The sequence below is a fragment of the Aythya ferina genome (assembly GCF_964211825.1).
Source record: "Aythya ferina genome assembly, chromosome: 25".
Classification (NCBI taxonomy): Eukaryota; Metazoa; Chordata; class Aves; order Anseriformes; family Anatidae; genus Aythya; species Aythya ferina.
The window spans coordinates 560,889-586,588 of record NC_140323.1 but is presented as its reverse complement, the minus strand read 5'-3'; the positions used below and the strand labels follow the sequence as shown (position 1 = coordinate 586,588).

The 25,700-nt window shown below is 47.8% G+C and overlaps 1 protein-coding gene across 5 annotated transcripts in view; it reads right to left on the bottom strand.

Annotated features, from left to right (window-relative positions):
• The window catches only part of SRGAP2 (SLIT-ROBO Rho GTPase activating protein 2), a 102,043-nt gene that overhangs the window by 47,735 nt on the left and 28,608 nt on the right, over positions 1–25,700 (bottom strand). For all 5 annotated transcript variants that reach the window (XM_084497557.1, XM_084497558.1, XM_084497560.1 and 2 more), the window contains exons 3-4: positions 20,108–20,300; positions 11,283–11,445 (exon numbers count right to left, since the gene is read on the bottom strand). In XM_084497557.1, the coding sequence (XP_084353683.1) occupies positions 11,283–11,445; positions 20,108–20,300 (356 nt within the window). The remainder of the gene's footprint in view (positions 1–11,282; positions 11,446–20,107; positions 20,301–25,700) is intronic.

Sequence of the window (25,700 nt, the reverse complement as noted above, 5' to 3'; positions counted from 1 at the left end):
ATTTACACCTCTTAGCCTCCAGTTATTGAAAGAGATTAAAGCCAATGAAGCTACAGTTAGACCCAGACAGATGTTTCCTTTCCCTGCTGTTGAGGAGTCCAAGAAGAGATGGCCCAACCATTATCCTGTTTATTCTAACACGCTGCTGAAATGATTTTAACTTACTGCTTTAACCCCGTTCCACAGTGCACATACCGGGTTTGACAATCACTTTGAAATTCCAGGCAAACCCAAAGCCAAGCCGACACCGAGCTGGGCAACAATCGCCGCCTTGTAGCGAGCAGCCAACGTGGCCAGGTTGTGCAAAAACACCAGGGCTCTGGGATTCAGGGGGGTACAATGCATCCTCTAAGGTGAAAGAAGGAAGGGGGGGGAAGAGAGAGACCAACCATCAACAGCTCGTAGCTGTTGCTTGTAAAGCATTGGGCAACAAATGTAAATGCAATATGAAGCTCCCTCAAAAAAGCCTTTAAGGATAGCAGGCAATTATTTGGTACTTGAAGCATGGCACGGGCCTCTATGGGGGGATAACTCCTTCAGTTCCTTGCCAGCCGCCGGACAAAACGCTTCTCTCAGTTTGGCAGAGGGGAACAAGAACCTGAACGGCTCCAGGTACTGCTGGGGAAGAGTTCCTGGGCTGCAGTCTGTCCGTAAGGCTTTGTAACGTCCACAAGGAAAAATTCAGAGCATCCCGACACAGCTGTACACGGCACCTTGTCAAAACCAAACAGAAATCCAAAGGCACACAGTACCCTGAGGGAAAGGAGGGGAAGGACAAGGACAGGCCCACCTGCAAGTGACATCCACGTACCATGGCCCTGTGTGGGCTGCAGGAGCCTGCCCACTTCGACAGCTTTGCTCCTACAAAACGTTTTACCAGCAAAAACCGCAGCAGGTGATAGTGTTTCATGACAGACACCTCAGAAACGCAGTCTGAGCAGTGCAATCTTTAACATTTTCAACCCCCTGTCCGTAATTTAATATTTATAATGATTCCGAGGTGCAGGACGGAGATAAAGCACACTGAATTCCCCCTGTTCCGAGGGTTTATTACGGAAGACATCCAGATCAGTAACTGGAGAAAGCAGGGAAGAGAACAGATGGCTGTCTTTTCATCCCAATGCTGCTATTCACAAAGAAACAAACCAACAGGTAGGCTCAAACACTGGCTCTAGTATTTTATCCCCGTTTTCCCACTGATTAGAAAAGCCCAAGTGCATCTCCTGCTACGTGCAGCAAGAATAACTTCCCCCGGTTATCGCTGCCTCCTAACGCGATACCTGCCTGATTGAGCCCTCACGCTCTGCAGGTTAGGCGTACATAATAGCTACCGAGTTAAGCAAATTTGATAGGTTCCAGATTATTTATGCCTACAAACACAGGAAAAGAAAAAGATAAAAAAGGCAGCGCAAACAGGCAAACCCACACTTAACCAGTATTTCTGGCTAAGACGTCGAGATACCATTATTTTTTTTCCACATGCCTCGATGATAAATTAAAAAGCAAAAGGAGAAAGATTATATAATTAAAAAATTAAACGATCCTTGTCTGAATGCCTCCCAGCTCAGCACTGCAGGGAGGTTTCTGAGATTGCAGGCACTTTGCTCCAGTCCCCACGGGGCTCCAGCAGCGAGGGCGAGATGCAGAAGCAGGAGTATCCCGGCCAGGAGCTCGCGTGCTTTGCATCTTCCTGTGCTCCAGCCTCACACATTAAACCTGCTCCCCAGGCGGCCAGATGGCCTACTGGAAAAACAGGAGTCTGATACAAGCTCTGGCAAAGGGGAGCATCCTCCTTCTGAGTCTCTAATTTACAAAAGAGGGAAAAAAGAAAAAAAGAAAAAAGGAAAGTGGATCACTCCCAGTCTTCCCAATCCCAGCAGACACCGCAGTAACCACTCCTACGCTGCTTCCACCACTGAGAGCAGAAAACTGCTCAAGTTGCTGCTCATCATTACAGCGATCTGGGTCGCAGAGATTTTGTGACTGCCTTTTTCTCAGCGCTGGATGATGAATGGAAGTGACTGGCGAGGTCTGTTTGAAGTGCCCCGAGCGCTGAGCTGTGCACACAGAAGGAGCTTTTCAGCAATCTGTTTCACGGCGCTGCTCAAGCTGCCTGGACCGGACCAATCATCTTCCTTTCACCCAGCTCTTTTCAGCCCATTTTGCTTATTTCTTCCATAAAATTGCTCATTCATCATACAAACTGCTGAAGCATCAATTATGTGAGATAGATTAAAATGAATATTTTAATGCATATCCAGGTTGAGGAGGAAAGGAAGATGTGCAAGTGCCAAACTGTCAGAACATGAAATTCTTTGTGTTTCTGAATGAGATCTCAAAAAGGAAACTGCCAGATTCCAGGACTGGAAAAAACTTAGGATTAGGATGAACCTAAGACAAATCACAGGTGTCACGAAAATAAGAGCCAAGCAATCAACACTGTTAATTTCATGTTGCTCCCCAGTACAGATTTCACCAAAAAAGGTTTAGAAGGAAAGTCGAGCAGGCAGAGGCTGGTAAATACGAACCTACTGGAGGATGCAGTGCTGTTAGATTGGGAAAGCCAAAAGAAATGCCTTAGACATTAGGGAAAAAAAAAAAAAAGATGTTTGTAGCCTGGCAGTTGCAAACATCTCCCTCCGTGCATCAATTCCTATAGCACGTTTCTCAAAGGCAGAGAGATTAGAATGATTAATTTTGTAACCAGTCTTCTAGGGAAAAGCAATAAACGAGAGCAAAAGAAAACCTGATGAATTCTGTTATTATCTATGCCTGGCTGTCCCTGCAACGTATCTGTACCCTCCTTAAAAGCCCTGCGGAAGGGCTTGAGCAACCCAAGGCTCATCTGGTCGGCTCCAATAATAAACGTGTAGGGAGGGGGCGTCCCCACAAAACTGCAGGGGCAGGCGATGAGGAAGGCAACACACAGGCCTCCTTTTGTGCCCAAATCAGGGAAATCACCAGCAGCACCCAAGAGAACCTGAGTTATTTCAGCAAGGTGACAGCAGCAACCGCTGCCCAGCAGCGCTACCTCCCAACACTGGGATTTTTCTTGCAAGCTGCCTGTTCTCAAGCCTTTTGCTCAGCTCCCCCAAAAGCAGAATTTGCCCTAAACACGCCTGCACGTGTGCACACACGCTCTTTTGTCAGGGCTGCGTGTGCCCCGAGTGCCGAGCCGTGGGCTGCTGCCACCCCGAGCCGAACGCAGCTTCCCAGCGCCGTGCCAGCCTCTCAACAGCCTCTTTGTCCATCCCTCCTCCCCTCCACCTCCCCTCTAATTTAATCAAGATGTTTTTGGGATCTACGGCAGCACTCGCCTGGCTGTTCCGCATTCCACCCAACATTAGCGACTTCAGCTTCAAAATATTCGGGGGGGATAATAAATAAGGGAGCACAGGAATGCTGTCAGTATTTTATGCCCCAGGCCTCAGGCCTTGCCAACTGAGCTCCAAGTCGGACAGAAGGATGGGGCGGCCTCAAAACAAACCCCAAAGATCCCAAGGAGCTTTCCTTGGAGACCCAAGAGCAGCAAGGAAGGGCTCCACAGCTGGTGGGGGTGAACACACAAAACACGGCGGTGAGATTTTATCTAAAACTGCCCGAAATTACGTCAGTCTGATGGGGCTGAAACTAACCCAAGCCTGGTGAGTCTCAGAGCCGTTCTCTAACAAGGCCATTTCTCCACATCTCTTAAAAAGGATTAATTAAATTTACATTGGTAGAAAACTAGCATTAAATGCTCTAATGTTTTTTAAATTAACAGTGGGAGTAGGGAGGCAAGCGGATTGAGTTCTTGCTGAGACCAGCGATGGAATTTGCAGAAACATGGGATCCTTTCTGTTCCTGTCTAGATTGCCATTACAGCACAGCACATTTATTACATGTTAGTTAACATCTCCTTACAAAGTTTGTGAAAGAGGAGGCTTGCCAGGTACAATTTTCCAAGATCATGCATGTAGCACTTAAATAAAATTTGCTACTAAAAGCTTACAATTCTTTACAGGTACAATCTCAAAAATGTACTTTTTTTTTTCTTTTTACATAGGCCTGCCTTGAATTCATTCACATGCAGTAACAAATATGATTTATCACCTTCGTGTGCTCATCTAAACGATCGAGCAGTTGCCCTGTACAGAAGCACTCCATCACCACCAGCCCGGTCCATTTGTTACGGACGTCACACTTCTTTCACAAGGGCATCCCCTTGGTGAAGCTCGTAACCTGCGCGCAGCCACCGCGAGTTTTATCCAAGTTTCTCCCACAGCTTTTAGGGAGAAAGTGCTCAGCCATGACTCACACAGCCCTACCGAACAGGAGTTGTGTAAAGACTTCTCCTAAAGCGGCAAACACTCCAGAATTTAAAGAAAAGCTTGGAAAATGAGATCTATGTGATTCAGTACACACGCATATTTTGGGCAGCAGATCATCAGTTTCTAGCTTAATGATCCATTATGCACTGGTCAGTCGCATTTAAATTACAGTTGCATTATCTAGTTTTCTCCACCATTTCGCTAGTGATTTGTTTCACCACTATGTCAGTAATAAGGAATTTTCTCCACACAGCACAATATTGTACTGGGAAAAAGCCCTTCCTACAGCAAACCCTGTCGCCCTGCTGCCTCCCGTACTCTGGGCTTAAACACTTGCTTCCAACCAGCCCCCAGCCCTTTTTTCTCCCTTTTTTTTGGTATTCTAAGCCGATGTTATTGAATTTTGTGCTTCAGGCTCTCAGCTCCAAACCATGCAATTTTATGGCTGGGAGCATTCATTTTGGCTGTGAAGCCAGCTATATTCTCACTCATTGAACAGGCCATACATGAAATGGGCTTCCAAGGTGGCCAGACCTAGCGGCGAGCGACGAAGCCCTGTCAGACACCAGGTGCAATGTCCTGCAACGCTGCTCAGGGCGTTATCGCTCCGCCAGCAGCTCTCTGCACCCTCTCGCAAAACGCCGTGGAGCATCTCTAGGACAGACTGACCAGAGGGGTCACTGGGGGGGTGGCCCAGAGTTTAACAGGAGCTGGTCCCTTGCTCCTGGCTGACCTGAATTCAGACTGGGGCAACACAGGGACGGGCGTGCTGTTGTACCAGGACACAGCACAGTGCAGAGTAAATTGGCAACAAAACGCAGTACCAACACACAGCTTTCACACTATTACAGAGCGCCGAACGCAGCATATTCCTTACCCGGCCTATACGCAGAAGTGATATTTTCAGCCTGCAACCTAGGTAGGGAAATTACTCCAGCTGCACCTCCCGTATCCTGCCCGTCGTGCCGGGCAAGAGGCTCTGATGCCACCTTGCATCGCCCTGGCACAGCGCAGGCTGCTCGGGCACCAGCACTACGCGGTCTCGCTCCAGCTCTTATCCCCGTGCCATTTGCTCTAAAAATACGCAGGTAGGGAAGCGGAGATTTAATTTCACCGACGAGAAATCGGAGAGCATCGTCTCACAACAGGCTTTTGTGTCCTTTGGCTTTCGGAAAAAAAGGTAAGAACTCAACGTTTCTATTTCCTTATCAGAAAACATTCACCGCTATACCTGATCCCGGTGAGGATTCACATGATAACATTGCCCTCATTTTTTGGGGGAGGCACAAAACTAGATTATCCTTGCTACTGATAGATGCATGAAATTGCACTTGCTTCCCCTCAGAGCAAATAATAATTGTACTCCTCAGTGATGTTTTATTTATGGCATTTGTGTATTTACCTGTTTACACTGGCTTAGAAAAATATGTTCACAGATGCCCAGCATTATGACCAGTGCATTTTTTTAAGCTTAGCTTTTCCATGTGTGGTATACTTTAAAATTTTTCATATTCTGGTACAAATGTGGCAAACGAGATATACTGCAGCTGTAAAGTAGGTCATCTTAAGCGAGGACCCCTTAAGAGAATTACTAATTCTTTTTCCTTGATTACTGCCAGGCTTTTAACGAACTCATTGCAGATTTCTCATTTCACATCAAACACTGCGCGGTGCACTACAGATAAACTGATTTTTTCCACAATGGAAGGTATTAATGAAGGAGCAAATTTAAAATAGCCATTTTGCTTTCTTCGTTCCTTCTTACAGGGCTTTCTCCCCACAAATACAATTCAGGATCTCGAACCAGTGTACGCCAATGCTCTGCTGCCAAAGCACGACCTGTCTGCAGGGCACGCAGCCCTTCTTGCTGCACCAAGGTGCACGAAGGATGCATCTGATGGTGTCACTGCTGTGAGCATCCCCAGCGAGCCTCCCAGTGAGCGCTGCTGGAGGCAGCCCGAAGTTAAAAATAGATCAGGAGACAAATGCTTTCAGTGCAGGAGCACCAACACAGCGTGGAAGGTTCGTGGCACAGCCAGGAACATGGACACTGAGGAGGTTGGAGAAAGGCTGCACCGCGCAGAGAAGTCAAGGGTCACGTAAAACAAAAAAAATGGGGCGACAGGAAGCGTGGAGTGAAAAGGGAGAAATCAAAAGGGGAATCAGCTCAAACGGAAGAAAATGTTGAACAGATTTATATAAATATATAAATAAAAGGGCCGTGCTTAAGACAGGTAAGCAGAAAGAAATCAAAGGAGCGCTCCCTACAAAAGCAGATCGAGGAATCAAAAGCAGCGTGCGCAGGGAGCTGACATCAAAGCGCTGCAGGCTGCCAGGAGGAGAGGTGAGTGGGACTGCGAAGCTGGGCTGCGCCCCCAGCGCCTTAACTCCAGCCTTGTGCGAACCCCAAATCCTTAATGCTGGACGAAGAAAAGATCCTCATCCCCTTCCCAAAGCCTAGCAGTTTGTTGCTGAGGCATTTGCACCAGTTCCCCCTGGTTGTGTTTGCACAAGAGACTGGTTGTTTATTTCTCCATTTCTCTTCCTTTTCCTTTGTCCCAATGCAGGCTGCTCCGACCTCGCCGCTCTGCCAGCAGCGCCGCCCAAGCCAAGCGTCAGGTTCCTGCTGGTGCCAACGGGACTCATCTGCACGGCTGCTACAGCCAGCGAGCCCTGCAGCAACAACGTCCTGCAGTGCAACACAAAAGTGTTTCCTCAATAAAAAAAAATAAGCACGAAGTTCGTGGAAGGAGAACAGCATTGGAAGGAGACCTACGACTTCAGCAGGTTGGAGGAATGGTGACCACCATGCACGGTACATCCACCACCACTTCAGAGCTGCCTTTGGCAGCACGCACGGCTTCTCTTATCAGCAGAGATAGCTTTGAAGTGGCTGGCAAACCTCCAGCCAACACTCAAAACAAATAAGCCCTTTCACGTTGTGACGCAGCCCTGCAGAGGGATCTCCTCATCACAAGGCACGGACAGAAAAACTGACAGCGCCGGACCACGCGGCTCTCCTATGGCACGGCGAGCCCAAGCACGGCAGACAGGAGCAGCCTGAAAACCCGACGGTGATGCAGGCACGGCCCCGGGGCTGCAGCAGGTCGCCCATTCCCAGAAGCTGTCCTGGCACGGCTGCGTCCTCGTGCAGCACCTCCATTTCTCAGGGGCGTCCAGCAGCGCAGCATGTGGGAATCTGTCCCAGCCTGACGATCAGATCTTCCACCACAGCTGCTGGAAGGGACGAAATCCCACAGCTCTAACACTGCAGATGCTGTCTCATACACAGCTCCCAAAGGCAGCCCTGGATTTCCCACCGGGGGCTCGGCGCTGCTCCAGCGGTGACACGGGCAGCTCCCACCCTGCGTCCCCCACGAGGATGCTTTTCCCTCCAGTGTGATCCTTATCACGCCCATCCAGGCCCTCCGTAGCCTTCAAGGCTGGATTAGGGCTGCGTGCTATACTTAGATCTCCCTCTTGAAAAAGCTCACCACTTCCAACAGTGCACAACACAGCAGCTCGAGTCTGGCAACCGAAGGGATCTCGAGCATGTCCATTTACCCTGCCTGTCCCTCCTCACTCACCTGTTTAATCCCAGCAGGATACAAAGCACTGATTTTGGAAAGCCTTAAATCACAAACGGCTCAAGAAAAAGATCTCATGCTTCAGGACTTTATTTCCAGCACCCTCAGCAAAGGAGGATCTCTGTATCACCGTATTTTCTGTATTTCACGGGATTATTTACAACCCAGCCGGTGCGTAGTTCCTCAGTATAAGTTACTGTACCCACCTGAAGGCAGTCTGATACCTGAATAACTTTAAAAAAGTATTTTCCAAACAAACGTAAAAAATAATCTTCCCCAGACTTCCAAATAACAGGCATTAAATCAGAGCATTTCCAGACCTAGCTGGGCAATTTTTCACACAAGGTTATAAAAATAAGGTTTGCGTTATGTTTCTTACATAAAATAAAATTTGCAGGTTTACTATCAGCATGGCATACGCAGCAGAATTAACAACAAAGGTCTTTCACCAGCAATAGTAGGAAATCGGGCTGTACTTCACAACCAGCTTTGCCAGCAGGAAAACCCTTTGGTCCAGCTGGAGAGGGTTCAGGACACAGAGCTGGCTGCAAGCACGGGCAGTTGTAACCTGCTCCTAGCTCTGAAAGTCTTTCTCGACACGAGAATGGGGCAGAAATGAGTCCTTTAATGAAAATAGGGAGGGCTCTAATTACTCTTACAGGAGCACACGGCATTTAGAGAAGTGGTGCCAAAATTTCCTATTACCCTTTAACGATAAACTGCCCTTGTTTTTAGCACAGATTCTGGTACCTGAGCCAAGCACAGAGAGCTCCCAGCTAGGCACCAAGGCTGGCAGCGCTGTCCCACCAGCTGCAATTTCCATCAGGAAACAGCAAAAGCACAGCTCTTGGGTTGAGCCAGCCCTGGATGCCCTAAAAGCACCGCACGTACGGCTCCTGCTCCGGCAGGCTGCCCGTACCTACCGTGTGCGTTGGACCAGACAGGAGGCAGCGCAGAGAACTGCTGAAACAACAGCACGGCACGTCAGGGGCAGGAGACTCAGGCCTTGAAGTAACAGAGCCAGCTGCTTATTTCACTGGTGCAGCCGGGCTCGCTAGGGCTGTTGAAGCGGCCTCAATTTGCCGACGCGCAGCATTGCTCTGATTCAGCCCCGCTATGCAGAGCTCGCTTGCTTAAGACAGGATGGGAGATGCTAAGGGGAGCAGGAAGGAAACGTTCTTCTAGAGTTTCTCATCAATAGGATTACACCTTTCATCCAGGCTAGCTTGGTTTCTAGCCTAAGGTTCAAGGTCCAAAACATGTGCCAACGTTCTCTATTTCTCAGCTGCTGTCTCATTCAGCTACACGACTCTAGATAAGGCAGGATCCAGTTTTGGTTTTTAACCACCCAGCACAAGTGGAAGAGTAACCTAGCGCCTGGCCTGGCCTTCAGCCAGTCTGGTGTGCCTGGCATAGTGTCAGACAAGCAGCTGGGATGTAGTAACCAGTGCCTCCTGCCTCCTGCTTGCACAGATTCATACGGAGTTCCCATTTGGTCTCTGAGGAAGAAACCAAAGGGTTGTTGGTAGTAGCTGGTTATTCTTGGTTTTCCTTTTTTTTCTTCCCTTCCTGTTAAGAGTCCCAGTGCCCAACACAAAATAAAACAAACCGAGGTAAGACTGTGCTTATACAATGGGCTGAAAATTAAGATGCAAGTTTCCTGCCCAACAGGAACAGTATCCATTTCCATTTCCATTTGCATCCTTTGCTGAGCCACCTTGCTCAAACACAGCCCTTGTTGAAATTCAGAGGAGAGATTACTTCTCCTTTGGAAGGATTAGTGGAATTGAAGAGTAGCTGCCATTCAATAATCCCATGTAAGTATCTAATCAACCGTAATGTAATTACCAGAAAGTTTTAAAAGGTCAAAAAGGCCTTGGTATGATGTTACTTGAAAAAGAGAAGGTTCCTCCTCTACTTGGGCAATGGAGGAAAAAAAAATAAATAAAAAGAATGCAACATTTCAGTGTACTCTTCAAACTCTGTTGCTATCCATTAAGAACTGAAGAAGCAGGCACAGCAATGACAAGGAACGCAGCACTGCACTTATTTCCATTCTGCTATATAAATCATTTGCTGACACACACAAACACCTGCCGTGAAAGAGCAAACACACGCTGTCCTCCGGGTACCACACAATGCAACGCGGCTCCCTCCAGTGCATCTTGCCATGAAATGCCGTGTGCAGTCCCCAGCATTGGTCCTTCTCCAGCAGTCTCACCTGACTGCAATACACAGAATCTCTTTATCAGTCAAAGCAACCCAGAGACGTTAAAAATATCTGAATGCTTTTTCCTCAACACATTTCAAAAGACTGTCAAAGCCCAGAGAAAAAAAAAGCCAACGAGGCCTCCAATTACTGTCAAGGCTGCACCTAAAAGGATCTGAGTTTTGAAGTCCCACACGCTACTCGTGTGACCAGTTCTTAATGCAACAGCGGCAGAGCCCAACCACCAAAGGCAGACAGACACACATGAAAGCAGCCCAGGAAATTTTAATCAGGAGCGTTCCTCCCCCACGGCTCTCAGAGGCCGTGTGATTTAGGCTGAGTCCCACACCAGCTCCTTAGGAAGCCGGAGTCATTTTGCAAGCCCTTTCCTCAAGCAGCACGGCTGCAGAAATAACTCTCCGAGATCATGACACATTGCAAGGGGGTGGGCAGTGGGGGAAGAGAGATGGCTTTCCAAGTTTGAATCGCAATGTCTTTAACATGTCAACCAGCAGATGTTACAGCCATTGACAAATCTCTACAGAGACCAGGCATTACTGTTTAATAGGAGTTTCAAAGCTTCCAGATCAGGTTTCCTCAACTGGAAGAACAGACTCTTAATAGAAAAACACCCGCCCACACTGTCCCACCTTTCTGTCTTTTTTTTTTTTTTTTTCCAGGTGGAAATCAAGGGGAGAGAAAAGGGAAAATGCTAACAAAAGACACCTCAGTTGCATTTTCGTCTTCTTCCAGAGAAGGACAATACATCATTTTATTGTCTGGCATAGTAGAAATTCTCCCTAATTTTTCTTTTAACAGTAGTTTCTCCTCCACTTTGGATATAAATTTATGAATTTGTCCTTGGAAGGTTGTTATGGATCACGGAGCTGAAAGCCTAGAAGATTTCTGTTTAAAGAAAGTCTCAAAGTGCACACAAAACTGTGAGCAGTCTAAGAGGAAAAACATTGCCTGAATTTAGACTAATCTCAATTGATCACCTTCAGGAAAAACCTAAAATACGAGGACCAGAAAACAATTAATCAAAGATAAGTCAAGCACAGTTGTGCACAAAGAGGAAAAAACACGTTAGGTACAGACAACAATAAAGCCATCTGCCAGAAGTAATATCTAAAACTTTGCATTTTGGAAGGGCCAAGCAAAAAATCCATCGGTTACCTTCTTGAAGAGGCGCCCAGAATCCTCGCTGACCTGGACGAAGCGCGGGATGATGTTGTTGAGATAGATATCGCTCAGGGTCGTGTGGTCCCGGCTCTCCCGCTTCACTTGGTTTAACAGGAGGTTCCAGCAGTTCACTGGCGATAGCACGTTCTGGTCCTTCCTACAGAGGACGTAAAGTAGAAACACGAATTGGATGGCACTTCACCTCAGGCGGGCAAAATGAGTCTGTTAGTGATGTTCTGCGCCTACACACACACCAGGAACAGAGCTGCAGTGCACGTGGATCAGGTGAGGGAGATGGGAGCAGAGAAAGGCTCTAAAATGGTGTTGCACGTACCCAAAATATGCCCTCAATTACACACGGCCACAAGCTTTTATCCCCCAACAAACAGATCAGACATATCAGGCAAGTGCAAGCTACAAGGATGCCAAATGTAGACTCTGATTTTTTCTTTTGAATCCAAGATCCACTGTCTCAAGCATTTGTGCTTTAACCACAAGCAAAAAAGATTTCAAGCATCCAGTCAGCTAAATAGCATCTGCATAGGAAACAAAATGTTATGTCTCATAGAAAACCATTTATGTGTAAGCAGCCGTACCTGTCCCGAGCAAAGAGAAAGCACTACTGGTACACCAAGCTTTATGCTCTCACCTTCAAACTTCCCCAACCTTTTTCTGGCCGATTCCCTGCTGCACCCTGCAGACAGGCACCACAAAGGGCAAAAGGGGAGACAGGAGGAACCTCGGCTTATTTGGAGCAGCCAAACCAACACGGGAAATCATTTTATCTCCTGGAAGGAGTGAGGCATTTCTTCAGCCACCATTTCATACTAGATGAAAGCAGGGACGTTGGCAGTGAGCGGTCCTCCTGCAGCAGCTTGGGGCTGGCAGATCTGGGAGCGCTGACTGCAAGCTGCAATTCTCTCCAGATCTGCTTATCATGAGGTCACAGTACAGCGATGCTGATTTCTAAAGGAGTAAGTCAAATCTCTGGTGGGAAGCCAAGGCTCATCTTGCTTACTGTATGACATTCTACCAGATTTCCTTCCCCTTAAAAGAAAGGAGGTTCAATTTCCATTCAAAAAATGGCATATTCTGCACTTGAAAGGACAGCAACCTCTGCTGTAAGAAATGTCTGACATGGCAAAAGCGTGAAAAATCTGGCAATGGCCATTTGCCACAGCTTTTCTTGTGACATCAGTGTTTGGAGCTGTAGTGCAATATGAATAATTTTAGAGAAAGAAGTACAGTTTCAAAACAGCTGATCCTGATGCTTTATTTCTTTTCCTTGAAAATAAATTAATAAATCAATGAAAAGATCAGGAAACAACTGCAGCTTGTCATCTGGACATCTTCAAGGTTTGGAGCGAGCACGTGTATGTGCGTGTGTATATATAGGTAGTGGGAGAGGGTACAGGAAGGATACTGGGCATTTGGTTCTGGTGTTTTGAATAAAAACATAGAAAATAAGATGTGAGAAGGCATAGATTCAATTTAGACAATTATTTGCCTTTGTACTCCGATGTCCCGTATTGTGGAGACTGCTGACACAGGCAAAACCAGATGGAACGATCAAAATGCAGAACTGCACAAGGCTGAAACTGCCAGATGTTGAGCTATATAAATCAAGCACTTGCCCCCCGATCTCCTGCAATCAGTGTTTGCAGCATACTGTTTGTTTTGTTAATATGCCAGAGAGCTAATTAGTAATTGAAGACCAGGCTGAGAGAGCTGTGAATCTTCCAGCACCCACCAGGCTGCAGCCAGACCCCAAAGGGCACACGCACGGAGCGGGAGGGTCCAAGTCCTGCTGGCACCCAGGACAAAAGCTGCCACAACAGACAGTAACATGCACCTAAGTTGTGCTGGTTTCTTATTATAATTTATTTTTTTCAATTTAGGCAAGACCAGAAGCAACATTTGACTTTCTTCCAACAAAAAGGAGGCTGAAGGAGGAGCTCCTCTGAGGAGCGGTGCTGTGTGTGCCATCACAGAGCCACCACCTCCGCCAGCAAGGGAACCGATGCCGGCAGGAGATGGGAAGTGAGCTAAGATTGCACGTGAAGAGAAGTGTGTAAAGGGCAGTACAAAGAGATGCTAACAGCTGGGTGGTTTGCTCCTTTGCACCAATGCTCTACAAGGACCTTGCACACTGACTTTTTACCCTCGAAGCTGGAAGGGCCATAACCAACGCCAGTGATGCACCTACCGTAAGAAAGGTTGGGAACACACCTTTGGCAAGCAAAGCTACGGCTCCTGGCTAGCTGGTCTTGCTGTAGCTGTTGGAAACTGTGTCTGGGTTCCCCGAGCAGCCTGTTGCTGCCCCACCACTTCCTAAGAGCAGCGCAGCCGCCAGCTCGCCTCTTTGCACCCCTCCTTGTGCAGTGCCAGCCCAGAAGCACTCGGCTGCTTTGTTCCCAAATATCCCCCGTGATGTTTTCTGTCTCATTACGCATTTTCTCTGCCCGTACCACCAAAAGCTCCTGAACAACCCTCGATGCCTCCACTCACAGAGCCTGGCCTTGAGCAGTTCGGAGCCCTGGGCACACGGAGCAAGGGCTCTAAGTGCAGTGAGAGCAGGCAAGAAGGCTTGCGAGTGAGCAGCCTGGTGAGAGTGCCCTGCTTTTCAGAGAAAAGCAAGGCAAAAATAGGAAAGAGAAGAGATGCAATAGTTAACCGGACAATCCCCAGCTGTCCAAGCTGCCGCACCACAACACCCGAAGCTATTCTAGGGCAGCGCATAGCACGAATACCAAGAGCCCATGAAAAAGTATGGTGAGTAAAATTGCTGGTGTCTAATGGCGCCAGATAGGTTGTTGACACACTCCATGTGGTTAGACATGAAAGGCCATCTTGCAGGAAAGACCGATCCCAAAGCCCACATGATTCTAATTTGCGACTGGGATTGTCACCTTAAGGTCTGCGCAGTCAGTGCCGCACCCTAATCTCAACCTCATGCAACCACAGCTCTGGGCTCTCTTAAGTTTTTTTTCTTTTAAATTCCTTTAATTTCTTGGTGTCTCTCAGTTTCGCTAACCCCTTCAGCACTTTGTTAAAACAGTCTGCCTCGCTTTTTTGTACGGGTTTTCTATTGTTACTGCTCGGTTTTTACGGAAAGCGAGAAAAAACTCCCCTCCTTTAATGGCCAGCGACAATTTTCTGAGCCCTGGTGAAAAAAAGACAAAGGAAGGCCTTAAGACGAGCTGCACAGAGACAAAACAGAAAAGGAAAGAGGCAGTTACTTGCTTCCGAGCTTCCAAATAGCCTTTAAGTCTGCACATACATTAACTGTTAAACCACCTCCAAAATGCAGCATTTTCTGGGGTGGAACATGGCAACAGTTTTCACAACACAGAGCAGAAGTTATACAACTGTTTACAACAGACCATTTTCTATCATAACCACAAGCAGATGGCAGAGAAGCAAATTGTGATTTTCATTAACCATTTCAATTCTCGGAGGAGCTGGCAAATATATCCTGTTCCAGTTTCACATCGCCACGGAGAAGGAATGAAAAAGGGGAGAAAAAAAATGCGGCAGTGAGGGCTGGGTGTAACTGAGAGCAAGCTCGATTTCCACAGATTCTGCAGAAAGTCTGGAGCCGGTATTCTCGCTGACGTAGTGAATTCAGGGAGATACCCCGAGACTTCAGGGGCTGGCTCTGAACTTTCCCCAAACTCAGGGGATTTCACATGCAGAGCAACTGTTCGACTCCAAGCTCCCCTCCAAGAGGAGGAGAAGGAAGATGCCAAGCTCCAGGTTTATTTCAAGCACTATTTATACTAGCTTAAAGATCGTGCAATGATAGCGAATCTCGAGAGCTTATTTAGGTTAGCCTAAATTACACCAGATCACAGCAATTGGGGGTGTTTGGGAACAGGAAGAGGAAGTTGTGCGCAGATTTTTAAGGAACCACAAAGTATGAAGCGCTGTGGTTTCTCGAGTGTTATCTTGATCGAGTCCTGTGCAGCTTCCACTTCAAAGGTTTCAGTTGATCTCCAAAGATCAGAAGGGAAGATTGAGTCCAAGTATCTGAAACTTCTTAATTAAATTACTCATTCAGACAAGGAACTCGGAGACGAGCAGAGATTTATCTGCTCTAAGGCAGGCAGGACGGAGTGACAAAAGCCAGGGACGTGTAATTGTGTACTGCAATGTAAACCCCATTCAGGGCTAGAGCACAAAATCTGTCTTAAGAAGCAGCCTCCTCCTCTTCCCATACGAGATAGAGAAGAAAAAACCCACGCCCACAGCCCGGGACTGGGAATGCTGCGTTTCCACGAGGAGCGCAGGATGCAGGGATGAGTCACAGGCAACTGAAGAAATTACAAATAGAGAGAAATGCAGAAATTAACATCGCCCCGGCACATCATCTGCGTGAAAAGGAAACTTCTCCAGCTGTTCTTCCTTCCAGACGAGGCTTTTTCAGCAAGTTTCATGGGGTCGCTGGGTGTTAGCATGCTCCAGCAGTGAACGAACAGCAGCCTGCAGGGTTTTACAGCCAGAGGAGGCACCAGAAGTCCTCAAGCAGGGTAGAAGACATCGGTACGCTGTCCTTCTCCTGACATTTCCATCGCAGCACAACTGACAAGTGCCTCTCAGCAGCAGCACGACTCCAAAAAAGCTGCTCGTAACCCAGGGCCACCAACAACCTCTGCCCCAGAGTGAAACTTTAAACACTGCCATGGAGAAAAAGACGGAGATGTCACCTCCTCAGAAAGCTGTCGGGCTCCACAGCCCCTGCTCCGCTCCTTGCTGTGCCAAACACCACCACGGTCCTGCCCAGGGCTCGCTGCAGTTTGTGCTGGCGATGCAGCCCGTTCAGCGAGGTCACTGAATGAATAATTCTTCACGCTCAGAAAAATCTTCCAAATGATGTTATTCGAAAGACTCAGAGTAAATGTTCCAGACCTCATTCCATCAAGAGGAATCACAGGCCAAAATAGCCTATGAGGGCATTTATCTATTACAACTCTAATCATATTGCAAATGAAGTCCGCCTGATCCAAGTGCTTTTGCTGAGAGCTCCCTCACAGCCTGCATCATCTCTCCTTTAAAGAAACCATTTCGCTTTTGGAGAACTAACGTTGAACTTCTCTGCAAAGTGCTGATGTGAACCGATGTTTGATTTCCCCTTAAAGCCGTCCTGACACTGCTCAGTGTTAACCGTACATTTGGGGAATCTGAAGCATGGCCATACACGCTGCTCCCTGCCCTTCTCTTCCCAAAGATTCCAGTTATGAACATCTGTTGTTTACAAGTCCTCAGCCTGAAGGTTGCCAGACTTATTCTGCATCTTCGACTTCAAGGCAAAGGCTGCCAGAAAGCCATCTGAGTTTCACGCTGGGATATCCTGGACACTCTGCTCTCCAGCTGACAATTGCTACTCTGATTTAAAACATGGCCTTAAAATAGCATCTTCTTCCCCCACCCTCTTTACATTTCACCCTCGGAAGGGCTCACCGAGGATTTGCTGGGGTTGTTATACTAACTGACACTTCAGAACAAAATGACCCGAAGGAAGAGCCTGGAGGGGCAGGTGGCAGGGGCTCGCTGCTGGCAGGGACCCCCAGGTCCAGCAGGGAGATGCTCTCTGCCGACACGGATGCTCTCATTTAACTGCTCTGGAAGAGGCCTTCAGTTCATCAGATAGCTAAGGAGTGACACCTATGCCAAACTCTTGACTGACAAGCTCCTGTAACAATAGGAATTATAAGAATCGGGCTGTGATATGCATTTTTCCCCTCTAGCCCCTTACATCTTGCGTGAGGATATTTTCCAAGAGGTACTGAAGAAGCCTTACCAAATAAATGTTTTATTCTCTTTAAGTTTGTTCTAATTGAAAAACCATTTTTAAGAAGGAATAGGCAAAGGGAGGTCTAACAACCATGGTAGAGCAGTTAAAAGCAAGTCAAACCTGGGATATATCCAACTGTCATCAACTCCTGTGTCACCTTGGCTAAACCAATCTGTTCCCCCTCTTTGAGGATATAAAATGAGAAAAACATACACCTACCTCTGTAAATCACGTTAAGATGCTTCAGTGAGGCTACCTTCAAACTGTGCAACGTGCAAGCACCCTGTAAGCCCACCGCTGGCTGCACGCAGCTTGATTTTGAGACCCAACCACCCAGATTTCTACGCTGGCGTGGAAAACAGCCACCTGAGCAGCTTGCCCTGTGATGTGGCCACATGTAAGAAAAGTAAAACCCATGTCATTCATTTGTTACACCTTGCACTGCTCCTTCCTTTACATGTCTGCTTTTTCCCATGCGTGCTGCAGGAAGCCACACGATCCCATGCACAGGGTCAGGCTGAAGCCTCTCGCCCCTGACAGCGCTCCCTTAAACGAGCGCGCTCGGAGCAGCTCGGCAATTACATAATAGCTGTCGAGTATGAAAGCACAGGCAAATTACAGGGTTACTGCCTGACAAGTTTCCTCCTTGACAGTGTGTTATGAGATCTAAAAACTGCAAGTGACATGGTAAGCAGGCCCTGAATGATATGGTACTTTCCGACATAATTATCACGTTACCCAAGGAACATGCTATTACCGGGTATTTATAGGGTCGCAGCCATGCAATTACAGAGTAGCCACCAGCCTGTGCACATCTCAGTCATATAATACCAGATCCTTAGGTGGAGAGATCTGATGGCTGGCTTTGATCACATTGTCTTTTAGGGGGTTCCAGATTAGATTACAGCTTCGGCATCTACAGAACAGATATCGGGCAAGTTACTCCTCACTGGTCAGACAGGGCAGTGCTTGGGATGGGTCCTTATCATTGGCACTGCTTCCTTACTGATGTATTTTGACATATTTCTGAACGTTGAAGCTCTCTGAAAGAAGCGACCAAGCAAGCAGTAGATGGAGCTGCCCCGGGCACCTTTACAACTGCTCCACTGCTGCGACAAACTCTGCCCGCAGACCCGTCGGCCATACAAAGCTGAGTTTTCTTCCCCTCCTTCCAGGTCTTAACCAAATGAACATATTGGAGAACTGGGACTCGAACCTTGCAGGGTAATGTATTCCCCAAGCGAGCCGCTTTCCTGCTAGGAGCCATCTGCTGCTAACGCAAGCAAAATCAGAAGAGCGAGCCCTGCCAGTCCCATGCGAAGCAAAGCGGAACGATGCTCAGGAACAGGTTCCAGAACTTGACCAGGACAGCAGGGACATCTGATCCACAAAATCAGGTGAAAGCTTTATGTGATGATAATAAAATCACCTGTCCAATTCAGGCTGCACCCAATAGCTAGAATATATAAGGACAAACGGATCAAAAAACAGGGCCAGGGTTCAGTGAGGAAACTGCGTTAGAAAAAAAAATTGTCTTTTAAATCTGCGCTACCACTGCCAGCATATTTAATTAACATGAAGCATGACACCATGCAGCATTCTGCGCCACTATGGTAACAGCTTCCACATTAAAAATTCAGTCTCGATCTCAAAATAGGAAGCGAACTTCATATGCCTTTCCCAACACTAAAAACTGAACACAAACGCGTTTCTGCTGGATGTTTCGTACCGTGTAATAGAAATGAAATCACCACAGCAAAATAAACTGAAAAGGATAACGTGGTGGAAAATCACAGTTCAAGACATTGTTTATTTAGTGCCATCCTAAAAGTTTGTGCAGAGCACACCCAGATTATAGTTCTAAGACAAGTTTTGCTGTAACGGAAGAGGCAAATACCTCAGACGATCACTCTGTAGGTATGCAGAATAACTCTGCTCTGCTTCTCAGACAGCTCCACTTAGGAGTCATGCTTTCCAGGCAACTTAGCACAATGTGCATTTTAAATGAGAACTGAAGTAAATGGCATCCAAGCTGTACAGCAAGGAAACTAAAATGGTGCCTTCTTGATGGTTTCTCAAAAAGGGGTTTAGCTAAAAGGGCTGAAAAAGCTGAACATCACAGCCCCCCAGACACCACTGCAGAAAAAAAGGCACGTCCCCACCGGGACACTGTGCTCCAGAGGCAGATGAGATGGATCCTGCCAGAGGACAGACCCATCCACCTGGAGCTGAGCTGATTCACACCGCGGGGCTGCTCGCGCCATTCCCCAGCTGCTACCCAACGAGGGAGCCCAGCGAGCCCCAAAGCTGGTGGCACCCCACAGCCCTAAACCCCATTCAGCAGGACAGGCACAAGTCTGTACTAGAACAGGAGAGCTGATTCCATGGAACCACATCCGATGGGCGTTACTCACCCCAGCCCAAATAGCTGCGTGGGGAACAACCGAAGCAATACCGCCAGACCTACCTGCACATAATGTTTCCAGCAGGTGAGACAACTGATTGCCAAGGAAGGTGCCTTCAGATTGCGATCGAGTCCCATCCAGGAATCCTCCTCCCACCTCCCCAAATGGCACAGCTTTATTTAAAAGCATTATTGTCTTTAATTTGCTACTATTTTAAAGTGACATTCTTTTAAATCCTACACTAAGTATGTGCAGGATATTAAAAACAGAGTGATGCTATGGCAAATCGCAACACGTAACAGACCAGAAACAATTGAAAATGAGAATAAAGACGCTGACTCTGAAGGAAATCCTGGTTTTGTCCATCAATTTGGTGTACAACTTTGCCTACCTTCCCAAGAAAATTACTCCTTTTAGATTGTACCAATTTTTACCATTCTGTTCCCCATGGACAACATATGACCTACTAGGAATTACTGAATGTGAAATGGGTTGTGTGTTTATAATGAACTTGGGAAACACTTTTGCTGTATCAGTTCTCTTTTTGCATTCCTCCATCAGCAACCACATATGCAAGAAAAAAAAAAAAAAAGGACAAAAACAGAAGGCAAATACTCTACTTGAATTGCTGGTCTTTGGTGCTCCTAGTTTTAGCCAGGAATCTCTCAGCCAACTTCTCCAAATTCCTCGAGTAATCCATCTCAATCTCTGCCTTCTTGCGGAAGAAATCCTGCAAGTCCTGCAGTAACTGGACCCGAAGCTCACACTGTTGGTCAAGGCATTTCAGCTGCTCTACCAATTGGGCACGGATCTCTGTAACAAACAAAAGCACTACAGATTAAACAAAATCCCATTAGAGAAAACACCATACAAACTCTCCAGAAAAATACGGTTAAAAATATGCTCCCTCTTTAGTAATACATCAGCAAAGCTCTGTTACGATTAACTACATCCACAGACAGAAAATGATTGCAATTGCAGCTCGGATGCACCGGTCACAGGAAAGCCATCCAGCAACCTGCGCTGCGGTGCGCCCGTCTTCGAGCAGAGCTTTCCTGCAGAGGAGTGCATCGGTTACAAGTGTCAAGTGCATTTTTGGCGTTAAGAAGAAGCGGTCACTGCCTAAAAATGTACTGAATCTCAGTCTGGAAAAAGGACCGAATGCTGCAATCCCCCACGTCAGCCCAGAAAGGCACTTCAGGGAATTTCGACCAAATTCCTTTGCAGACTCCTCTTGATGCAGAAACAAGATGCTGTGCGTACCGGGGCACTCCCCGAAGGCACCACTTTGGGATTATTCAGTTAGTTACCGAGTCTCCAGCTGCGCAGCTCTCATCATAAGCCAGGCCATGAAAACAGACAGACACCCCTTTGGAGAGCCAACGTGATTGCACGTCCCACTGGGGAATTACCGCCAGGAAGGCTAGCTTGCTGTTAAAAGATCTCCGAGTAACACGTTTATGGCTAAAGGACACACACGGCAGGAACAGATCCAAGTGTTAATACCATTATGCATCATTGTTACTGAAGACTGCTGTTGTATCTGCACAGGATTTTATCAACTGTTTCGAAAACATTTTGCAACCACGGAGGTTTCTCACGATGGCCATTTAGGACAGGCTGTTAGTTCCCTTATCTCACTGGTTTGGGACTGAGGGACAGCAGTGAAATGATTTCCTCGTGGTCAAACAGGGCAACAAAACAGCCGAAATGCATCAGTCCCTTACTCTGAAAACATGGAAACGCTCGGTGTTGCAGCTAGGAGAGGTTATTTAATAGGCAATAAGCTCAACAGGAAAATAATAAGGTGTGCACTTTCATCTGCAGATCTTTGAGCTGCTAGAGACGCCCACTATTGCTAGAGAGCTACTGCTGCGCTGCCCAGGGCGTCTCCCGGCTGTGCTGCTCCAAGCAGAATTCGCTCAGCAGGGAAGAAACCAGAGCTCGTGGCACTCGGGTGCACGGCTCTGTCCATGGCCGCGCATCCCAACTGCACGCCCAGCTTTGACCACCACAACTGCAGATGGGGAAGTACGTGTATCATTGCCCAAACGCAACTTTTTAATCAGCGACTCCGTTGCTAATCCCCGAAACACGTAATGACAGAGGCAGCCTGGCATCCTCGGCATGCCTGTCCCTTTGCCCCACGAAACCACGCTGACCTCTGAGCACTTCTCCCTTTGCCTTGGTTCGTGCTCACATCTGCGGGGCCAAACAGCTTCGGGGGGTGGAGGATCTCTACCGAAGGCAGCGTGCATCTTTATTTTAGGGACTCAAAAACCCCAACCACGTGTATACAATGATGGCTCCTACAGGCTGCCCAACAAAAACAACCTACAGACGTGGGTTTCTCAAGCCTGAAGATGACCTCTATGAGCACTCCAACCTGTGCAGACCACTTCTCCTTCCGCGCCCTACCTGCGGCCACGTGCAGCCCTCACAGCACGGAGGTGGCAAAGCCTAAACAACAAATCCGAGCAGTCGAAACCGCCACGGGTGGGCAGAGCTCTCCAACCTCAATTCCTTTCTTGGGAGAGAATTTTAGAGAACAGGAAACTTCTGTCCCTTCATCAGGAAACACAACTACGGGTGAACACACAAGCCCAAGCTGCTGCATACTTCTTTAATGAAAACCACTTCGGCACATTCATTTCTCCCGGGGAAGGGAAGCGTCAGTGCCACTTCCCCCTCCTGCGCGGACGGCTGCAACCTGAGGACAGGGCCTTGCTCCTGGAGCCAGGGGGGATCCTCGGCCCCACGGGGCTTGATTCTGGTGGTGGGTGACGAACCTGCTTGGGACCGTGGGGGGCACAGGCTGCAGCACCCGGCTCTAGGTGGGTTTGTCACCCAGTTCTGGCTAGCAGAAGTAATTTGGGACTAACAGGGGCTGGGAGGGGCACAGGGAAAGAACAAAGGCTTATGTGCATTAGATTTGCTAGCACTTACTTAAAAAGCTTGCTGCCTGGTGCTGAACATAACGCTGTACACATACAGACACACGACCACAGCCGTGCCACCCTTCTGGCTGCTGCTGGCCCCCAGCCACCCCAGGGGACCAAAGCCCGACCACCAGGGAGATCCATCCCCGGCTCAAACAGAACGACCAACCCTCTTCAGCCCCTTCTGCCCCCTCCCAGCAGCCAGCTACCAGCAGAAAAAGCACAGCTTCCCAGACACCAGGAGCTCTCGAAGCCCGACAGGTCAGCAGAGCACACGCGCTGCAGTATTAAAACCAAGTCCTTGGCTCTCGGGGCGCAATATTTCACGCACAGCTCTGCTGCTAAAGAACTAGTAACCTTTTCCTTTAGGAAAAAGTGTGATATCAGCACTTTCTCATCATAAATAAACTCACTGTTGGGTGTTTTTTTTGAGGGAAGCAGCAGCAGCTGATTGGGCTCCCCGGGGAACAATGCGCGATTCAGCTCCGGCGCATCGCAGCCCCTGCTGCCGCGCGGGGAAGGGCAACCTTGCTCATCTTTCACACACACACACCACGCAGGACCTCGCCGCAAAATAAAATCAAGAATGCAGGAATTTCCTGAGGCTTACTGGGCTTTCGGGAGCACACAGTGCCTGCTTGTTTTCCCGCTGCTTACACAAGCAGAAGATGTTTTTTTCAGACCCGCTCCGAGAACGCAGCGAGGCGCAGAGCGGGGCCGGGCGCTGCAAGCCACGCGTCGCCCCTTGCACTGCGTGTCCGCAGTCACAAAAACCACTCCAATTTTGAATTCACTGCTCCTCCATCTTTTAATTTACCTGGGCTATGAGGTTAACAGCCGCTTGAAAACACCGAAAAGCCTTCCACCTTCGCTGAAGCTCGAAGGCCTTGGGAAAGCTCGATCCCACCCGCAGCGACCATTCGAGCTGAGGCTGCGCAGCTGCTGCCAGCTCTGTGGGACAGGGGGTGAACAAGCACGTTCAATTCAAGGCCAAGAAGCCTGCAGAAGAACTGGGGTTAAACATCAGGTATTATGAGGTATTATGCTCACAGTAAGCCTTGCCCTGTATCGCAGAGTCCCTGCTATCCCATTTCAAGCCCACGTGCCTGACAAGCACATAATTAAGACATCCCTAGCAGCAGCAGCAAAGTTTTCCATCCACTTAAAACAAACGCATTTATTCACTTCCAGCATCAGGTCATAAAGTCACCTGGGTCACGGAAGGACAGCGCATTGTATAATCCGAGACAATTGCGTATTTTATTTTTGTAATCCTTTCTGCAATTAGCTTTCCAGCATTCCCCGTAGCACTCAGCAGGCATGGCCAGTTAGTAACAAATTTTTGGTAGGAAATATCTCCTACCTTCCGTATTTTAGAAACATTTGCCATTCTCAAGATTTATAATCTATTTCACTTTTATTTTTCCTCATTTTAACCACCACAGCCTAGGAAGTATTGATAGGCACAAGTGATACTGCATTATCATTAAGGTAACTGTCCCCAAATTAAATTATATGAACTATTTCTTAAATGGTTCCTCTAATACTTTCATGCAAAGGTCATCACCTCTAGTTTCCATCACAGATGCTACACCTCCTTGGGACTTTTACAATGCTAAGTCTACAGCCAACAATAGAGCTAAAAAACTTAACTTGATACCAAATAAAGTGCAGACTTCATTGCTGTCGTGCTGTATACACGGGGAAACATTAGCTTCCAGCAGCTCCTTTGCTCCTTAAGAATGATGAAAACAGCTGCAGAGCCTGCAGAAGGTAGAATTACTTCTTTCCCTCTTATAAGCACGTTACGGATGTCGAGGGAGAACAGGGGAACCAAGACCAAAGGTCTCAATGGTGAATCGGAGCCCCCACCACGCTGGGTACCAGGAGATGGCACGAGGAGCCCGAGCTCCTCACATCTCCGCACATCCACGCAGCAGCTTTCTCAGGACGTCCCCACCCCGCTCCCAAACACCCCAGTTTAGGAAGGTGACGGCCTTGGGAAAGGAGTGGGATGAGAGCGAAGCAGACCAAGCCACCCCCAGCTCCCGCCCAGCTTCAAAGCGATGCTCTCGCCCACACAGCTCCCAGCCCCGTCGTGCTCTCGCCTCGCCGTGGTGGGGCCCTGGGACGGCCCTGGAGGACCCGTCCTCCTCCTGGCTTCGTGCAAACCGAGGACAGGCAGGAGGCAGATCAACATCACGGCACAGAACCAGGCCACGAACAGGATGGTGGAAGGCTGCAGACCGTGGCTCCGCACAGAAGCAGCACTTACACAGAACTGAAAGTCACCGAGCATCAAATCCCCAGCTTGGATCTGATCTCGGGCTATTCAGCAGCATGTGGAAGACAAAGCAGTCCGGAATGAACAAAGTCTCCACTTTGTAGAGAAGACGAGCAGTGATTTTAGCCCTGACGCCTCGTCTGCGACAAGTTGCTGAAAGTCCTGTCTCCTGAAACCAGAGCTTTAGGCTAAGGGCACAGCTCAGTTTGAAATCAGACCTCCACTTTCAAAAATTAAAACCCAACCAACTCCACGCCTTTGAATACAAGTTATAACCATCTAAATATACAGATAAGGTTCAGAAAATGCTTTAGAGTACATATTTTGAAATATTCCCAGAACACTACCCATTGCTAAGGGTTCTTCACATCTCCCCAACACCATACACAAGAAAAGTTCCAGTCCAAAAATGAACAACTTCATAGCTTTATGAAAATGCTCTCAATTACTTTTTTTAATTTGATTATATGTAGCGCTGTGACAAACGACGGCCTGAGCTACACTGGCTGTGGCTGGGAGGCTAGGAGATTTAGAAAAGCCTTTATACTGGAACAGGGAGAATGTCACGGGAAGAACTGCTGTGCTAGCAGAAAGCTGTTGATCATCACAGACTTAAAAGTCTGCCCGGTAATCTAAGAACTCAGCTTTGAAGTGAAAATGATAAGAGGAGGAAATACAGCCTTTTGTTTAAGACCAGAGCCAGGAGGGAGATTTGGGCTCAGGTTCATAATCCTGTCAAAAACTGCACACGCTGGAACAAGGTAAATTTTCCTTTAAAAATGTGATACTCGTTACCCATTGGAGAAATATTAACATCGGGTAATTCACGTTATAACTGTAGAGGGAATCTTGTCAAATAGATATAAACATAATTACAGGCATTAGTCACTGAAATTCTCTCTAATATAGCTTGTGGTAAAATCGCTCTGAGGGGTAAGATGAGTGCTTGAAGCTTTGTGTGTGTGAAGGAAAAGAAGAGGGTACAAGGCA